At 44.2% G+C, this 15,732-nt stretch overlaps 1 protein-coding gene across 3 annotated transcripts in view; it reads right to left on the minus strand.

The window, feature by feature from the left end:
- Positions 1 to 15,732, minus strand: part of parp3 (poly (ADP-ribose) polymerase family, member 3) — a 31,775-nt gene that overhangs the window by 13,590 nt on the left and 2,453 nt on the right. For 2 of the 3 annotated variants that reach the window (XM_072582740.1, XM_072582738.1), the window contains exons 2-5: positions 11,351 to 11,529; positions 11,067 to 11,192; positions 6,106 to 6,291; positions 5,255 to 5,390 (exon numbers count right to left, since the gene is read on the minus strand). In XM_072582740.1, the coding sequence (XP_072438841.1) occupies positions 5,255 to 5,390; positions 6,106 to 6,291; positions 11,067 to 11,192; positions 11,351 to 11,527 (625 nt within the window). In that variant the 5' untranslated portion in view covers positions 11,528 to 11,529. Of the gene's footprint in view, positions 1 to 5,254; positions 5,391 to 6,105; positions 6,292 to 11,066; positions 11,193 to 11,350; positions 11,530 to 12,852; positions 13,242 to 15,732 lie in introns of those variants that run through there. The other variant, XM_072582739.1, reaches the window with a different exon arrangement.

Here is a 15,732-nt window from a genome sequence, read left to right on the forward strand (position 1 = left end):
GGTGATGTTCCAAGCCTTTTGGAAAAACAAATTGGGTGGGATAAAATATTTCTTCTTGAAGCGTCAGAGGAGATTTGGTGGAGGGCTTGCAATAAAGAAAAATAAAAGAGGAGAAACAACTTCACTGCCCAGGAAGTCAGTAACTGCAGGTTCTAGTGGTCACTGAGAGGAGTAGGGAGAAACATTCACTCTAGTTCTCTCTCCATAGATGCTGCTTGACAGGCTGGAGTATAGTCAGCTTTCTCAGATTTATTTCCGACTTCCAGCAGCTGCAGCTTTTCACTCCTGTATGAGGGTGATATGACCAAATATTTTGTTTTTGTAATGTGGGGGGAAGAATAAATATTGACCAAGACATAAAGAAGAACTCCCTCGTTCCCATTTAGAATAATGCAGCGTGATCTTTCACATACAAGACTTCACTTTAATTTGTTGTTCAAAATTTCCATGGTGTTGAACTTAGGATAACAGTGTGTTGTACATGCTGAACCGCTGGAGCTGCCTAAACACCGTTAACTTGGGAGCTAAGAGGCCTCAGATGTTCAACCTGAATAAGAGGCTAAATATTAACCTACATCCCAGAGGTCAAGGTGTTATGAAGATGTGGGTGTGATGTACCTTTAAGAGAGTTAAAAGCTAGCAGAACTACCTGACAGCACCAAGTGTTCTGAGTAAGATATAATGTAACCTTTTGGTCCAGCAGCTAGTGTAGCTGGTTGCCTGGAGACAAAAAAAAAATCACATTAGGCCAATCAGTTTAAATTATGCCCCGAAAAATACCAAACTCCAATAAAGGTTGAATTTAGTGTATTGACAATATTAAAAGCCAATGACATAATCCTATGCTTTGGAGGTAGAAGACCGGGAAAAATTAAACAGCTGGGGGAGAACTGCCAAGCCACCAGCATGTGCAGACTGCTCGCAGAATAGCTCTCTTAAAGGTACCTTTATCGATCAGTGACCTGTAAAACATAATCCCTATAAAAAAGAAAAGACGACATAGGGAGATACGAAGAGAAGATTTGAAAGCTGGCTGGTTTTGAAATTTGAATTTTTGGTAAATCTTAATCAGGGGTTTTATCGGACTAGTATTGGAGAAGAGGGAAGGTAAAAGATAGGTCAGAGAAAACAGTTGTAAATAGTTGTTAGTTAATTAGTCTCTGTTATATTTTAAGAAATGAAGTTGTTAAATTTTACTTTAAATAGTGATGTTTGGGATAGTTCTTGGCCTCTCGAATTTTCACAGATTAACGCACGGGATAAATATTTTCTGTGTTGCTGGTTTACATTAAACAGGGAGGGGGGAAGGGGGTTTTACCCTGTGTTGTAACAAACATCAGCATCCAAACACTGAGTATAGGAATCAAAATGTCATATTGAGGTTGTACAGGACATTGGGGAGGCCTCTTCTGGAGTACTGTGTCCAGTTCTGGTCACTCTGTTACAGGATAGATATTATTAAGCTGGAGAGGGTTCAGAAACAATTTACCAGGATGTTACGAGGGATGGAGGGTTTGACTTACTAGGAGAGCCTGGATAGGCTGGAACATTTTCATTGGAATGTTTTCTCAGACGGAGAAGTGACCTTATCGAGGTGTACAAAATCATGAGAGATATAGATATAGATAACGTGAATAGCAGGTTCAAACCTAGGGGGCATTTTTTAAGGAGAGGAGAAAGATTTAAAAAAGACATGGGGGTTTATGGAGTGGGTAGTGTGTGGAATAGACTTCCAGAGGAAGTAGTGAATGCGGGTCTGATTACAACGTTTAAAAGAAATTTGGATAATTACATGAATAACAAATGTTTGGAGGGATATGGGCCAAATGCAGACAAATGGGACTAGATTAGTTTGGGATTATGGTCGGCATGGACTGGTTGGACCGAAGGGTCTGTTTCTGTGCAGTATGACTCTATGACTCTATACTACATCAGTCATGCATTCTGCATATTCATTTACACCAGAAAATAGGCAGAATCTGCATTTCTATAGCATCTTTCATATGGCCACTTTACAGCCAAGGTAGCAGCTTTGGGTTGTCATCACCAACACAATGCAAGAAATGCAGGACCCAACCATACATTTTCAGTTATAAGGAGAGGCTGGATAGGCTGGGACTTTTTGTTTTGATAAATATCAGAGCTCACTGCTTGTGGTGGAATGATGAATATGAGATTGGGAAGCCTTTCAAAAACCAGATAATAACTAAAAAGAAAAGTAATAAGTGGGGAGAAGATGAAATCTGAATGGAAGCTAGCTAGTAATATAAAAGAAGATTGCAAAAGTTTTTTTTAGATATCTAAAAAGGTAAGAGAGGGAGAGGCAGGAGTGGACATTATAACCACTGGAAAATGAGGCTGGAGAAGTAGAATGGGGAACAAAGAAATAACAGAGGAAGTGAGTAGACACTTGACGTCAGTTTTCACAGTGGAAGACACTGAGCATACAGAACTTCAAGAGAGTCAGTGGCAGAGGTGAGAATAGTGGGCATCACTAAGGAGGAGGTGCTGGGGAACCTGAAAGATGTGAAAGTGGATAAAACATCCAGACCAGATGGACTACACTCCAGAGTTCTGAAGAAGATAAACTGAGGAAATTGCGGAGGCATTGATGGTGAGTGAATGCAACATCACTGTTTAAGAAGGCAGTGAGACAGAAGACAGGAAACTATAGGCCAGTTAATGACTAGTGGAGCTCCACAGTGGTTAGTGTTGGAATCACAACTGTTCACATTATACATTAACAATCTGGACAAAGGAACTGAGGGTATTATTGTTTAGTTTATACATGACACAAAGATAGGTGGAGGTACAGGTAGTGTTGAGGAAGCAGGATGTCTGTAGAAGGACTTGAAGATGCTAGGAGAGTGGGAAAAGAAGTGACAGATGGAATACAATATAGGAAAATGTGGCATTACAAATCTTGGTTGGACAAATAGAGATATAGACTATTTTCTAAATGGGGAGAGGCTTCAGAAAATTGAAGCACAAAGGGACTTGGGAGTCCCAGTTCAGGGCTCTCAAGGTTAATACACAGGTTCAGTTGGTGGTTAGGAAGGCAAGTGCAATGTTAGCTCTCATTCAAAGGGGCTAGAAAACAAGCGCAGATACATACTCCTGAGGCTACATAAGGCTCTGTCAGACAGCATTTGGAAATATTGTGAGCAGTTTTAGGTCCCTTATCTAAGTGAGTATATGCTGGCATTGGAGTGTCCAGAGGAGGTTTACAAGGTAGATCCTGGGGATGAAGGGCTTGTCATATGAAGAGTGGCTGAAGAGTCTGGCTCTGTACTCAATGGAGTCTAAAAGGATGATGGGGGATCTGATTGAAACTTACAGAATATTGAGAGGCCTGGATATAGTGGACATGGAGAAGACATTTCTACTGTTAGGAGAGATTAGGACCTGGAGGACACAGCCTCAGAGTGAAGGGACAACCCTTTAGAACTGAGGTGAGGAGGAATTTCTTCAGCCAGAGGGTGGTGAATCTGTGGAACTCATTGCCACAGAAGGTTGTGGAGGCTAAGTCAATGTTTGTATTTGAGACAAAGATAAGATAGGTTCTTGATTGGCAAGGGGATCAGGAGAAGGTCAAAGAATGGAGTTGAGAAACAGATCAGCCATGATCGAAAGGTGGAACAGCCTTGATGGGCTGAATGGCCTAATTATGCTCCTATACCTTATGGTCTTATGGACAGAGAAAAAGTCAATCCCGCTCCACTTTCAGATTGTAAAGTCTTTTACATCAAACTGAGAAGGGCCTCCATTTAGTTTCTCATCTAAGAGAGGCCGGCAGTGAGGGCATTCCCTCAGTACTTTATCGGTTCAGAGTCTCTAGATTGAGGCTCAAACTCAGTGGCAACAGCACTGCCAACTGAGCCAACCTCCCAATGGGCTGGTGACCAGTGCTCAATCTAAGCCAGTCCAAATGGCATACACAATCTAACTGTCACATGATAAAGATAAACAGGTCTCGCCACTAATGCTGGAGGTGGGATGCCTGTGAATGTCTGGTAGGAGAACAGGCCTCAGAAACATGACTTACATTCAGTGTGTCATGGCTGGGGCAGAGTGGAACCTTCCTGCAGGATGGCGGGCTGAGCCTGGGACTCGTCCACTTCCATCTGCTCTCTTTCCTTTTTTCCTCAGTTTTTGCTATTTTCTTTTTTTCTCTCTCTTCTTCCTTTAAAATCTGTAGAGTTGTGGGTGAAGGAGGAGGCCTCCAGCTGCAGCAACGTCAGGATGAACCAGCCACCCTAGCCGAGGCTCTGCCAGCGAGTGAGGAGCAGGTCCCAAGTAGACTCCTCCCGGCCAGGACTCGTAGGCCGAGCTGAGGCTGGAGGTCCACGGCTAGGCCACAGCCCCTGAAGGAGCAGAAGCGAGGGTGGAAGGGACAGCAGAGGACCCTGACAATCGATGACAGGCGACAGCGTGGAGGAGTGCTGGATGGGGGAACAGGAGGTGGGGAACCCAATCTTCCCCAGGCCCTTGGCTCCAGCTCAAACACAATAATCGTGATTGTGGCAGCAGGTGCAGAGGCCTGTAACCGACACCACAGAGCCCAGTACAGAGACCCCCAGAGCCCTTTTCAGAGATTCAGGCTGATGTCAAGCAGTGACTGGAGTAGCAGCAGAGGAGGAACAAGAAGAGGAGAGAAAGATAAATGGCTGCAGTAAAATCTTACGTTATACTCAGTATTTCAAGATGGTGCCAGAGCATGACACTTTGCATACAACACACGAAAAAATACTTCTCACTGTATTTTTATATAGATGTGACAATCAATCTAAATCTCCAAGGGTGAAATTATACCTTTACAAAGCTATAGTTTGGGAAAGAATGACGTCCCAGCAGGTACAGAGTGGATACCCATACCATCTGGATTAGTGGTGCTGGAAGAGCACAGCAGTTCAGGCAGCATCCAAGTAGCTTCGAAATCGACGTTTCGGGCAAAAGCCATTCATCAGGAATAAAGCTCCTGATGAAGGGCTTTTGCCCGAAACATCGATTTCGAAGCTACTTGGATGCTGCCTGAACTGCTGTGCTCTTCCAGCACCACTAATCCAGAATCTGGTTTCCAGCATCTGCAGTCATTGTTTTAACCCATACCATCTGGGCAGCTGTAAGCAGGGAGTAAGCCTAATGGTTCCAATCTTGAACTCTTTTGAAACTGAAGCCTCAGCCTCTGGTCTATCAAGCTGTAGCCACCATCTCAGCTTGCTGGGTGAAATGTGAACTCAGAGGACGAACTTACCAAGATTCATAGTTTGCATCTGCTCCTTGAACATATCATGGCTAAAGAGAAGAGTGACCAGCTCCTGGGTTGGCTTGTCTAAAGTGCAATGTTTGACTTTCTTATTTACAATTGTGCCTCCGTCCACAGTGTCGTTCTGCAATCAAACAAACCAAATAGCATAAGGATTGCCCCATTATGCACTCAGTCCAAAAGAAACAGTATCCTCTGCTCTTCCTCACCTAGTCCTGCCTTTTGGAATCTTCCTACCCTAGCCTTGACCTCCCTCTCCCCCCACCCCTCCCCCCCAAACAAGTTTCTGTCTCATCCCTAACTTCCACATACACCATTCCAACCATCTCATACCTTTTTAGCACCACATCATCCCTTCTCTTTTTTAAAAAACCTCTCTGGTTACTCTTAAAATTCCAAATATCACAGTTTGCCTCCATTCTCAATATAATAAATTCCACATGTCCGGATTAGCCCAACCTTTCCACAGGTTTTGAACCTTCACCCGACCCTCGCGCAATCCTCCATTTGTTTGGGATCAAAACGTTTTGATGTGCCACATTTTCTCGAAGCCCTGCTCCCATGCCTACATTCAACTTCCATCCAAAAGTCTCCAATTAAAACAATGCAGCTTTTGGTCTTCCTGTTTTGGTGGAAATTCATGAGGGGAGCTCTGTCACAGGTAGACCTTTTCCTCTGCTGCTGACTCTCTCCTCCCTCAACAAGGATCACTGTCAAACACATCACTAGACTCCATGGACAAAACAAACACACTGCTAACTCTGGCAGATTGGAGACTGTCACAGCATCTGACAAAGTAAAATAGGTCAAAGGCGAATGCCATACCGAGATGGACCTACCTTTACAATCGTTGCTTCCTCGTAGCCCTGCTGGACTTCAATCATGGTGTATTTTCCAGGATGAGCCACAAAGGAGTCTTTGTTCGCCCAGTCATTCTTGGTCTTATCTTTGAACTTCTTTTCAAAATCTTTCACAGCGACATTCAGGGCGACTGGAGAACCCAGTTTGCTTTGGCCAATCTCTCCCTGTCCAGAAGGTAGAGGCAGACTAAACAAGGCACACTAAGAGTTCACTTGGCACTCAAAGCTGCAGGAAGCCTGTCTTAAGCTTTCAGGACAATCTTCATCTATGTTTCCACCTGGCTGTGTTTTTATTATGGAATTACAACTGGTGCGCTATTCTTCCCTTTCACACTACTGCTCAGACATAAACAGTTCATTGGGAATCAGGAGAGGGTGTTCCTGTTGCAGAGGTCTACTTTGGGAAGTTATTTCCAACAAAAACTGGAAATCAATGTGGTGTAAAACCTCTTGTTGAGTGTGACAGGAAGGAATTAAGCAGAAGTATCAGGTTTCATTCAGATACAACTGCTAACGAGAGCTTGTCAGACATTTGTTCTCTTATGAAGAAAAATACTGAGAGTTCTGGGAATAGAGCATGTTTACATTTTAGTCCCCACTCAGACCCAACAAAGAACTCATGGACAGCTTCAGAGCTCAATAGAAGCCTTACATTAGGAAAGGGTTACTAGACTCCATTTTAAACATTATTTTCCAAAAACATTGGTTTTCATTCTCAGGCTCTGGACCTTGGACCTGAGATACTGTCTCCAGTTTTGCTCTCCTTATCTCGAAATGATGTTCTGGCTATGGGAAGAGAGCATTAGGGGTTGGCCAGATAGATTCCCACGATGGCAGGACTGACATATGAAGCGACTGTAAGACCATAAAATACAAGAGCGCAGATTTAGGCCATTCAGCTCATCGGGTCTGCTTTCGATCAGGGCTGATATATGTCAATGACCTGGCCTCCACAGCCCTCTGCAGCAATGGGTTCCACAGATTCACCATTCTCTGGCTCAAGAAATTCCTCCTCATCTCAATTCAAAAGGGTTGTTCCTTCATTCAAAGGCTGCGCCCTAGGGTCCCAGTCTCTCCTACTCGCGGAAACATCTCCACTGTGTCTACACTGCTCATGCCTCTCAGTATTCTAAGTTTTAATCAAATCCCACCCCCTCATCCTTCTAAATTCCATCGAATAAAGGCCCAGAGTCCTCAACCGCTCCTTATATGGCAAGCTCTTCACCACTAGGATCATTGTTGTAAAGCTCCTCTGGACCCTCTCCAACATCAGAAAATCCTTCCCTAGAAATGGAACCCAAAACTGCTCAGACTATTCCATTTGATCTGACCAGAACCTTAAACAGCCTCAGCAGTAGATCCCTGCTTTTGTATTCCAGCCCTTTCAAAATAAATACTAGCATTGCAATTGCCTTCCTAACCGCCACCTGAAACTGCATGTTAACCTTAAGGGGTCCTGAACTAGGTCTCCCAAGTCTCTTTGTGCTTAAGATTTCCGAAACCTTTGCCCCCTATTGAAAATAATCTACACTTCTATCTGACCTGCCGTGCTTTTCCCACAATGCTGCCTGACCTGCTTTTTCCAGCACCACATTTTATCAGCTCGAACTTCTCCAGCATCTGCAGTCTTCACTATTTTCTGCTCTTCCTACCAAAGTGCATGACCTCATACTTTCCCACATTATATTCCATCTGTCACTTCTTTGTCCACTTCCCTAGCCTGTCAAAGTTCTTCTGCAGGCTCCTTGTTTCTTCAACACTATCTGTCTTGACACTTATTTTTTGACATCTGCAAACTTGGCAACAATGCCTTCAATTCCTTCTTTCTGAATATTAATGTTTAACGTGGATAATTGTGGTTCCAACACTAACCCCTGCAGAACTCCACTAGTCACCAGCTGCCATCCTGACAAAGACCCCTTTATCCCCATTCTCTGCTTTCTGCCAGTCTCTATCCATGCCAGAACTTTGCCCTAACACGAATGGCTCTTACCATATTTAGCAGCCTGCTGTGCAGCACCTTGTCAAGGGCCTTCGGGAAATCCAATTGGATCAAATCTTTGTCTTTGTATAACTTGCTTGTTAGCTCCTCAAAGAATGCTATCAGATTTGTCAGGCATTACCTCCCCTTGACTCAGTCCTATTTACCATGCACTTCCAAGTACTCCGCAATCTCATCTTTACTAATGGACCGGCCTACAAGTTCCTGTCTTTGGAGTCCCTCCCTTCTTAAACAGGGATGGTACATTTGGAAGATCGGATCTGTTTGGACTGTTCACTAGAGATTAGCAGAATAAGGGGGAATCTCATAGAAACCTATAAAATTCTAACAGGATAACACAGAGTAAGCATAGGAAGGTTATTCCTGATGACTGAGTCCAGAATCAGGGGTCAGAGTTTAAGGATACAGGGTAGTCCATTTAGGGGGTGGAGGGGGGTGGTGAAATGTCTTCACCCAGAGAGTGGTGGAGAGATTTTATGAGCAAAGTAAACATTGAAGTCATCAGGCTGCTTTTAGCTTAATGGAATTGGAATTTTTTTGGTTTCGGGGAAGCACATATTGCTTGGAAAGCTTTAAATGTTTCAATTCACGGAGTCCTGGTGAGTGTTAGATGTATAAAGCAGTTTCTCCTGATGAAAGATGAGAGTTTTGGACTGTTTGTGAAGCTGAGACGGTCGAAGTCCGATCTATGAATAATCAGGGAAGATACTATCAACTCTCATGACCAGGAATTGACGGCAACAATTAAGTCAACCCCTATAGATTTGATACAGAGGACTATTCTCTGATGTTTGCTGCTGTAAAAGGTGTTGTTGGAATAGTTGAAATATTGCAATTTACAATTTAAAAGTCTTCAAAATAATGATATATTATGGCTCATTATATTTTATATTAATTCTATTTGCATCAAAATCACTCGTGTTTTATTGCTGAAACCAAATCTGCAACATTGTTTGTTTCTCAATGAAAGATCAGCACATTTCATATAAGTACCCAAACCAAACTTGTCCAACACTAGTATCAACTGAGAGCATAGTAGTATTTCTCAAAGTGACAGTTAGATCCCATTGCTGGATCTGATAATGATCTCCAACCTCTGCAGTACTCTCTGGATATAGCAGCTTAGAAATAAAGCAGTGGATATGCATTCTCCCAGTCCAGTTTTCAAGAAGGAGTTAGATACAATTCTTGAGGTTGAAGGGATCAAAAGGTATGGGAAGAAAGTAGGAGGGTGTTGAGTTGGATGATCGTTATGATCATACTGAATGGCGGAATACTCCTGCTCTTACTCTGTGTTTCTAGGGATTCACAAGAGGATCATTGGGTCCTAAATAAATCAGATTTCATATCCAGTGCTACATTCGAGTCACAATGTGAATTACTCAATTCGCATTCTGGAAGGTTCCAGACAGAAGAGGCTGTAATTCCACCTGGGAATTTTACACTACGTGGGATACTCGTTTCCTCTGGGTACAGCAGCACATACACATAGTGCAGCCTGCCACTGCGCAGGACAAAGCACTGGGATAATGATGGTCACAGCAAGGGTCGTTCACTTCAGCTTGTTTCTATCATTCACAAATCCCTCTCACTAATGCACATGGAGAGAGTGTGAAGATAAAAGAAACAACCACGTCAGCCTGTCAGATTGTTAACTACCCTGCCCATCCTCTCCACAATATTCTCCAAGGGAACAGAATGAAGAGACAAAAAAAACAACAACAATCTGTTATTTTTGTGAAATCTGTGAGATACATCCATTAATGGAGTAACAGGAATATGTCGGGTTGGGAGATCATGTACAGGATATTTGTTGGGCCAGTTTTGGAATACCGCATTCAGTTCTGGTCCCCCTGCTGTAGGAAGGATGTTGTGAAACTTGAAAGGGTTCAGTAAAGCTTGACCCAATCTATTGCCAAGGTTGGAGGGTTTGAGCTATTTTCCCTAGCGTTTGGGAGGCTTAGGTGTGACCTTATAGAGGTTTATAAAATCATGAGCAGCACGAATAGGGTGAATAACCAAAGTCTTTTCCCCAGGCTAGGGGAAGTCCACACCTACAGGCCATAGGTTTAAAATGAGAGGAGAAAGATTTAAAAGGGATCTAACAAGCTACTTTTCACAGAGGGTGGTGCGTGTGTGGAATTAGCTGCCAGAGGAAATGATAGAGGTAAATACAATAACAACATTTGAAAGGCATCTAGATGGGTACATGAATAGGAAACATTTAGAGGGATATGGGCCAAATGTTGACAAATGGCACCAAATCAGTTTAGGATATCTAGTTAGCATGGACAAGTTGGACCAAAGGGTATTTCCGTGCTGTACAGTTCTAGCACTCCATTTAACTACATGCTTCTACTCTTCCCCACCTCCACTATTGGGCCAAGCCCTCTTCTGTCACCCTGTCCCCCATCCCAGGCCCTTCTTGAGTGGTAGAATCAGAAAGGCATTTGCTCCCTGTTCAGGAAGCAGGCAGAGTGTTTAAGTGTGAAGATTAGACAGTGAGACAGACCTTGAGGCTTGTCCACCATTCAATGAGATCATCAATGTTTGGATAAATGTCAGTTCTACTTTCCTGCCTTTTCTCCACCACTCTGGATTCCCTTCATTTAAAAATGGAGGTCAGCCTTGAATATACTCAGCGACCTAGCTTTCTACAGTAAAAATTCACTTCCTTTCTGACAGAAAAAGTTCCTCATCTCTGTCTGAGATAATGCCCTCTGGTCATGGACTCTCCCATACAGGGGAAACAACCTCTCCCCTTTGACCCATCACATCTCCTAAGAATCTTGGATATTTCAACAGAGACGTCTCCCATTCTACTAAAGTCTAAACTCAACCTCTTCTCATTAGGGAGCCCCTCCGTACCTGGTGTTTCTCTGGACTGGATTCGGGTGGCAGGTGAGATGGGAAAGGTTTCAGTGCCAAAGCGACTTACCACTCTCCCCCAGCGATTCCAGCAGTAATACGAGCCATTGTGGTCGATCAGCTGAATGATGTAGAACTTGTTGTTATTGTTTCCGATGTTGGTTTGGTTCAACATGCAGTCATAGTCCTCATGAATCTGCAACAGGAAGGTGTGCATTAGGACCTATGTAATAGGAAAGCCCTCACTGCTGTCATACACACAGGAAAGATCTGTGTCTGGCCTTAACTGGATTTTGGAGACAAGTGAGTTGGGTAATATGGGGTGACACTAGCAGGAGGGTGTGGGGCACCTACCTCAGCCGATGTGTTGCTCAGTGGACAGTGCTCGTCTATCTTGGCTTTGGCCTTGATGTTGGGAGCAGCTTTTAGAGCTTCAATAGTGGATTTGAAATTATCTTCCTCCGGCTCAACTTTGACCTTTCTCTGCTTAGCATTTGATTTGGTGGCCGCCGACTTCCTTTTTGGTGCCATGGCTGGAAAACAGAAAACCAGACAGGTTAAAGGGAGGGAGGGAAAACACGGAGTATGGATGAGGAATGGGGAGAAAGAAGTCATGCTAAGGCTGGTTTGTTTACGGGAGACAGAGCATGAGAGAGAGAGAGAGAGAGAGAGAGAGCGCGACAGCAAGAGCAAGAGAAACTGGACCTTCTGGGAAAGAAAAAAGAGGCATCATGTCCAGTGCCACTTTTGAACTAAACTTTTCATGTGCCGCTTCACTCCTCTCCCCCAACCCACTGCCCTCCTAATCCTCACAGTCGCACACCCCGGGTGCTCAGGCAATCACCTTCTACAGCCTCGTGTTTCCAGCTACCTTGGGTTCCAGCTCAGGGTGTCTCTCATTGGTCAGGTCCATTGAATTCTTGCTGAAGTGTTAATGGACAGTGAGTGAAGCTAGGTATCCATCTTTCTCACAGTCTACAGCCTCAGACACTCCCATAACATTGAACCTGAGAAAACAGGAGCGGGGCTGGCTATTCAGCCCTTCAAGCCTGCCCTGCAATCCAGTATCATCGTGGCTAATCATCCAATTCAAAAAACCCTGTGGATGCTGTACTTCAGAAAAAAATCCTGAAATTGCTGGAAAAGCTCAGCAGGTCTGGCAGCATCTGTGGAGATAAGTCAGAGTTAAGATTTCTGGTCATCTGACCCTTCCTCAGAACTCTGGTTCTGAGGGAGGGTCACTCGACCAGAAACATTAACTCTGATTTCTCTCCTGGGATGATGCCAGACCATCCGATTCAAAACCCTGTTTCCACTTTATCTACATTCTTGCCCCAAAGGAATGATATTTAAGTCCTTCTTGAAAACATTCAATGGTTTGTTTCACATAACGCAAACAGACACCTTCCTGACTCCGCAGTGAGTTGGGCTACATGGGATGGTTAAAAAGAGGAGCTGAGGTGTAAAAGGCTGGGGGAGACATACTGGATGGTTCAGAAATACAGACAGTCCCAGATTATCCAGGAACCACTGCTTTAACGGCCATCTCTGCTCCACTGAAACCTTGATGTGAATGGAGTGTCTACGCCTATCCCAGGGGCAAAAAACAAATGATTTAAGGATTCCGGAAAAACCAGATTGCTTTTCGTTTAAAAATAAAGTTTAATTTTCAACGTATCCCACACAGTGAAAATGATGTCGAGGCATAAACCTGTGGGGGGGTGCTGACAGCACCAACAGGAGGCCATTCAGCTCCTGGTGCCTCGAACAATGCATATTGTCCTAGAAACCCTTTCTCTAGTCCCCGGGAAACAGGATCTGACAGAATCAGCAGTGCGAGTCCAGGCCAGACTTACCATCTGACTCCTTTCTGGGCAATGAGCCTCCAGTGACCCACACCCTGGTTCAGCTCAGATTTGGTAGCAACGTTCAATTCTACAAGGTGAGTGCACAAGGCAGAAACATTTGCTTTAGAAGTGTAGTCATCAGCAACAAAAAAGGAAAACTTAGACCCCTCAGCACGTTTCAAAATAAACAGCTTTGGCCAACAAAACATCGTTAAGGCTCTTTTATTTGAATGGGAATCCTCATCCGAAGTGAACTATCTTGAACGGTTAAGTGGGACGCCTCCAGAAGACTCGTTGAAAGCTTAGCGGATCTCAAAGCCGCCATTTTGCCTGACGTCAAATGCAAAGGCATCCCGAAATGAGCCTCCCATCAAAGGCAAAGATTTGCCACCTCCTTGGAGTTCAATCAAAAGGAATGCTGGTTCACTGAAGATAAAATGTAAGAGATTGTCAATCTTAGCAACCAAGCCTCAAAGAGGGTGCACTGATGTAGCCTTGGCCCCATGTTTACTCAGCCTTAGGCTTCCAAGTTACTGCACCTCCTGCTGTTACACAACCATTGCCCCCTTCCACTCGCACCGAAACATCTCAATATGTGGTTCTCCTTATCGCTCAGAAGCAAAGGCGAGACTCTGGTTTTACCCACTTAAACAATAAATAATCAGTTCTATGCTTTGAGCCTGCATCACTAATGGCTCAGGGCAACCAAAAGCTGCAAATCCAGTTCAGCAGCCAAGGGAGAAACAATAAAATACCCCAAAAATAAAGGCTCTCAACCTGAAATGTTAACTCAGCTTTCTCTCCACAAACATTGCTGAGTTTTCCCAGTGTTTTCTGTTTATATTCAGGATCAACAACCAATCAGCCAATCACAGCCAGGATTGTGGGGTCTGGGAACCAATCACAGGCAGGCCTGTTGGCACTGGAAACCAACCACAACCAGGATTGTAAGTACTGGGACCCAATCACAGGCAGGTCTGTGGGATCTGGGATCCAATCACTGCCAAACCTGTGGGCACTGGGAACCAAACACAGCCAGGACTACAGGAATCAGGAACCAATCACAGCTCGGTGTATGGGCACTGGACTTAATCACAGCCAGAATTATGAGCACCAGCCAATCATATTCAGGGGTGTGGGTGCCAGCCAATCACAGGGAAAGAGATGAAAGAGGATTCTGAATGGAGGAGAAATAAATGCTCAGGTTTAACTCAACAAATAAACAGCTTTCAATAACTGAAAAACATGGTCAGTTCAGCAGTGACAGTTGAAAATTTCTGTTATTATGTTGTTTGCAAAAGCATAGCAATGGAAACTGGAATGGAACTGTGGCTGTTTTAGAGCCTTTCACAATTTCGCAAAGGGCCTCAGAGTCAATGATGGACTTTTAACCATTTCTTTAAATCTAGCTGAGAGGGCAAGTGAGGCCTTGTTTTACCCACTTAAACAATAAATAATCAGTCCCATGCTTTGAACCTGCATCAGTAATGGCTCAGGGCAACCAAACACTGCCCTGATGAAGGGCTCCTGCCCAAAACGTCGATTTTCCTGCTCCTCGGATACTGCCTGACCTGTTGTGCTTTTCCAGCACCACTCTAATCTTGACTCTAATCTCCACCACCTGCAGTCCTCACTTTCACCTTGTTTTAATATCACAGCCAAAAGGCACTATCTTGGGCAGTGCTGCACTCCCTCAGTACTACCACTTCGACAGTGTGGCACTCCCTCAGTAGTGACCCTCTGACAGTGCTGTCCTGAGGTGGGAATGGAATGACCACCTCATTTGCATGTCATATCACTACAATGAGAAATAGCGCACACGCTCATTGCTTCCTGTGTGATTATTTACGGAGTCACACATGCAAAGTCCCTTTCAATGCTTCACCCGCTATCTCCCTGGGACAAACATCACAGGTTGAGAGTCAGTTAATTTTTCTGGGTTACAATCTGTGATGAAGCCCAGCTGGTGACCTCTGATCAAAAATCCTCAATCTATCAGCAGGTCTGGCTCAGTGGTTAGCACTGCTGCCTCACAGTGCCAGAGACCTGGGTTCAATTCCAGCCATGGGCAACTGTCTGTGTGGAATTTGCATATTCCTCCAGGTGCTCCAGTGTCCTCCCGCAGTCCAAAGATGTGCAGGCTAGGTGAATTGGCCTTGCTAAATTGCTCATAGTGTTCATGGATGTATAGGTTAGGGTGAATTGGCCATGCTAAATTACCCATAGTGTTCAGGGATGTGTAAGCTAGGTGCACTAGTCAGGAGCAATGTAGAGTAATAGGGGTAGGTGAATAGGTCTGGGTGGGATAATCTTTGGAGGATTGGTGTGGACTTGTTGGGCCAAATGGCCTGTTTCCTCACTGTAGGCATTTCATCCTTAGGGGGCAAAAGATTTCTGAGAATCTCCCACACGATCACAACATGGTCACTTCTGATACCAGCAGTAAGCTACTGAGGTGACTACAGGAGAGAGAACAAGCCTGTCCACATTTGTAAAGTGTCTTTAACATTCTAACACATCTGAAGCTTATTTCATAACAACTCTAACAGACATAGTTTGTCACCCAACTTCCCAAAACCTTCACCTTCAGAGAAGGGTAGGGGGTCAGAGAAGAATCTTCTTTAAGGAAAAACCTTGTATTTATATTGTGGGGGTTTTGTTTTGGAGGAAGGAACATCTCACCACCGATGTAACTCTGAAGAAAAAATAATAACATTATCTTTGTTCCTCTCTCCACAGGTGCTGCTAAGTTTCTCTGGCACTTCCTGTTTCTATCAGAGACAATGAAGGATGGGTTTTGCAATGTAGTTATCGCTGTAGTTTCAGAAACATAATAGCTAATTTGCACATAGCAATCTCCGACCAACAGGAAAGTGATAATGGCCCGGT

This window comes from Chiloscyllium punctatum, chromosome 12, assembly GCF_047496795.1.
Source record: "Chiloscyllium punctatum isolate Juve2018m chromosome 12, sChiPun1.3, whole genome shotgun sequence".
Classification (NCBI taxonomy): Eukaryota; Metazoa; Chordata; class Chondrichthyes; order Orectolobiformes; family Hemiscylliidae; genus Chiloscyllium; species Chiloscyllium punctatum.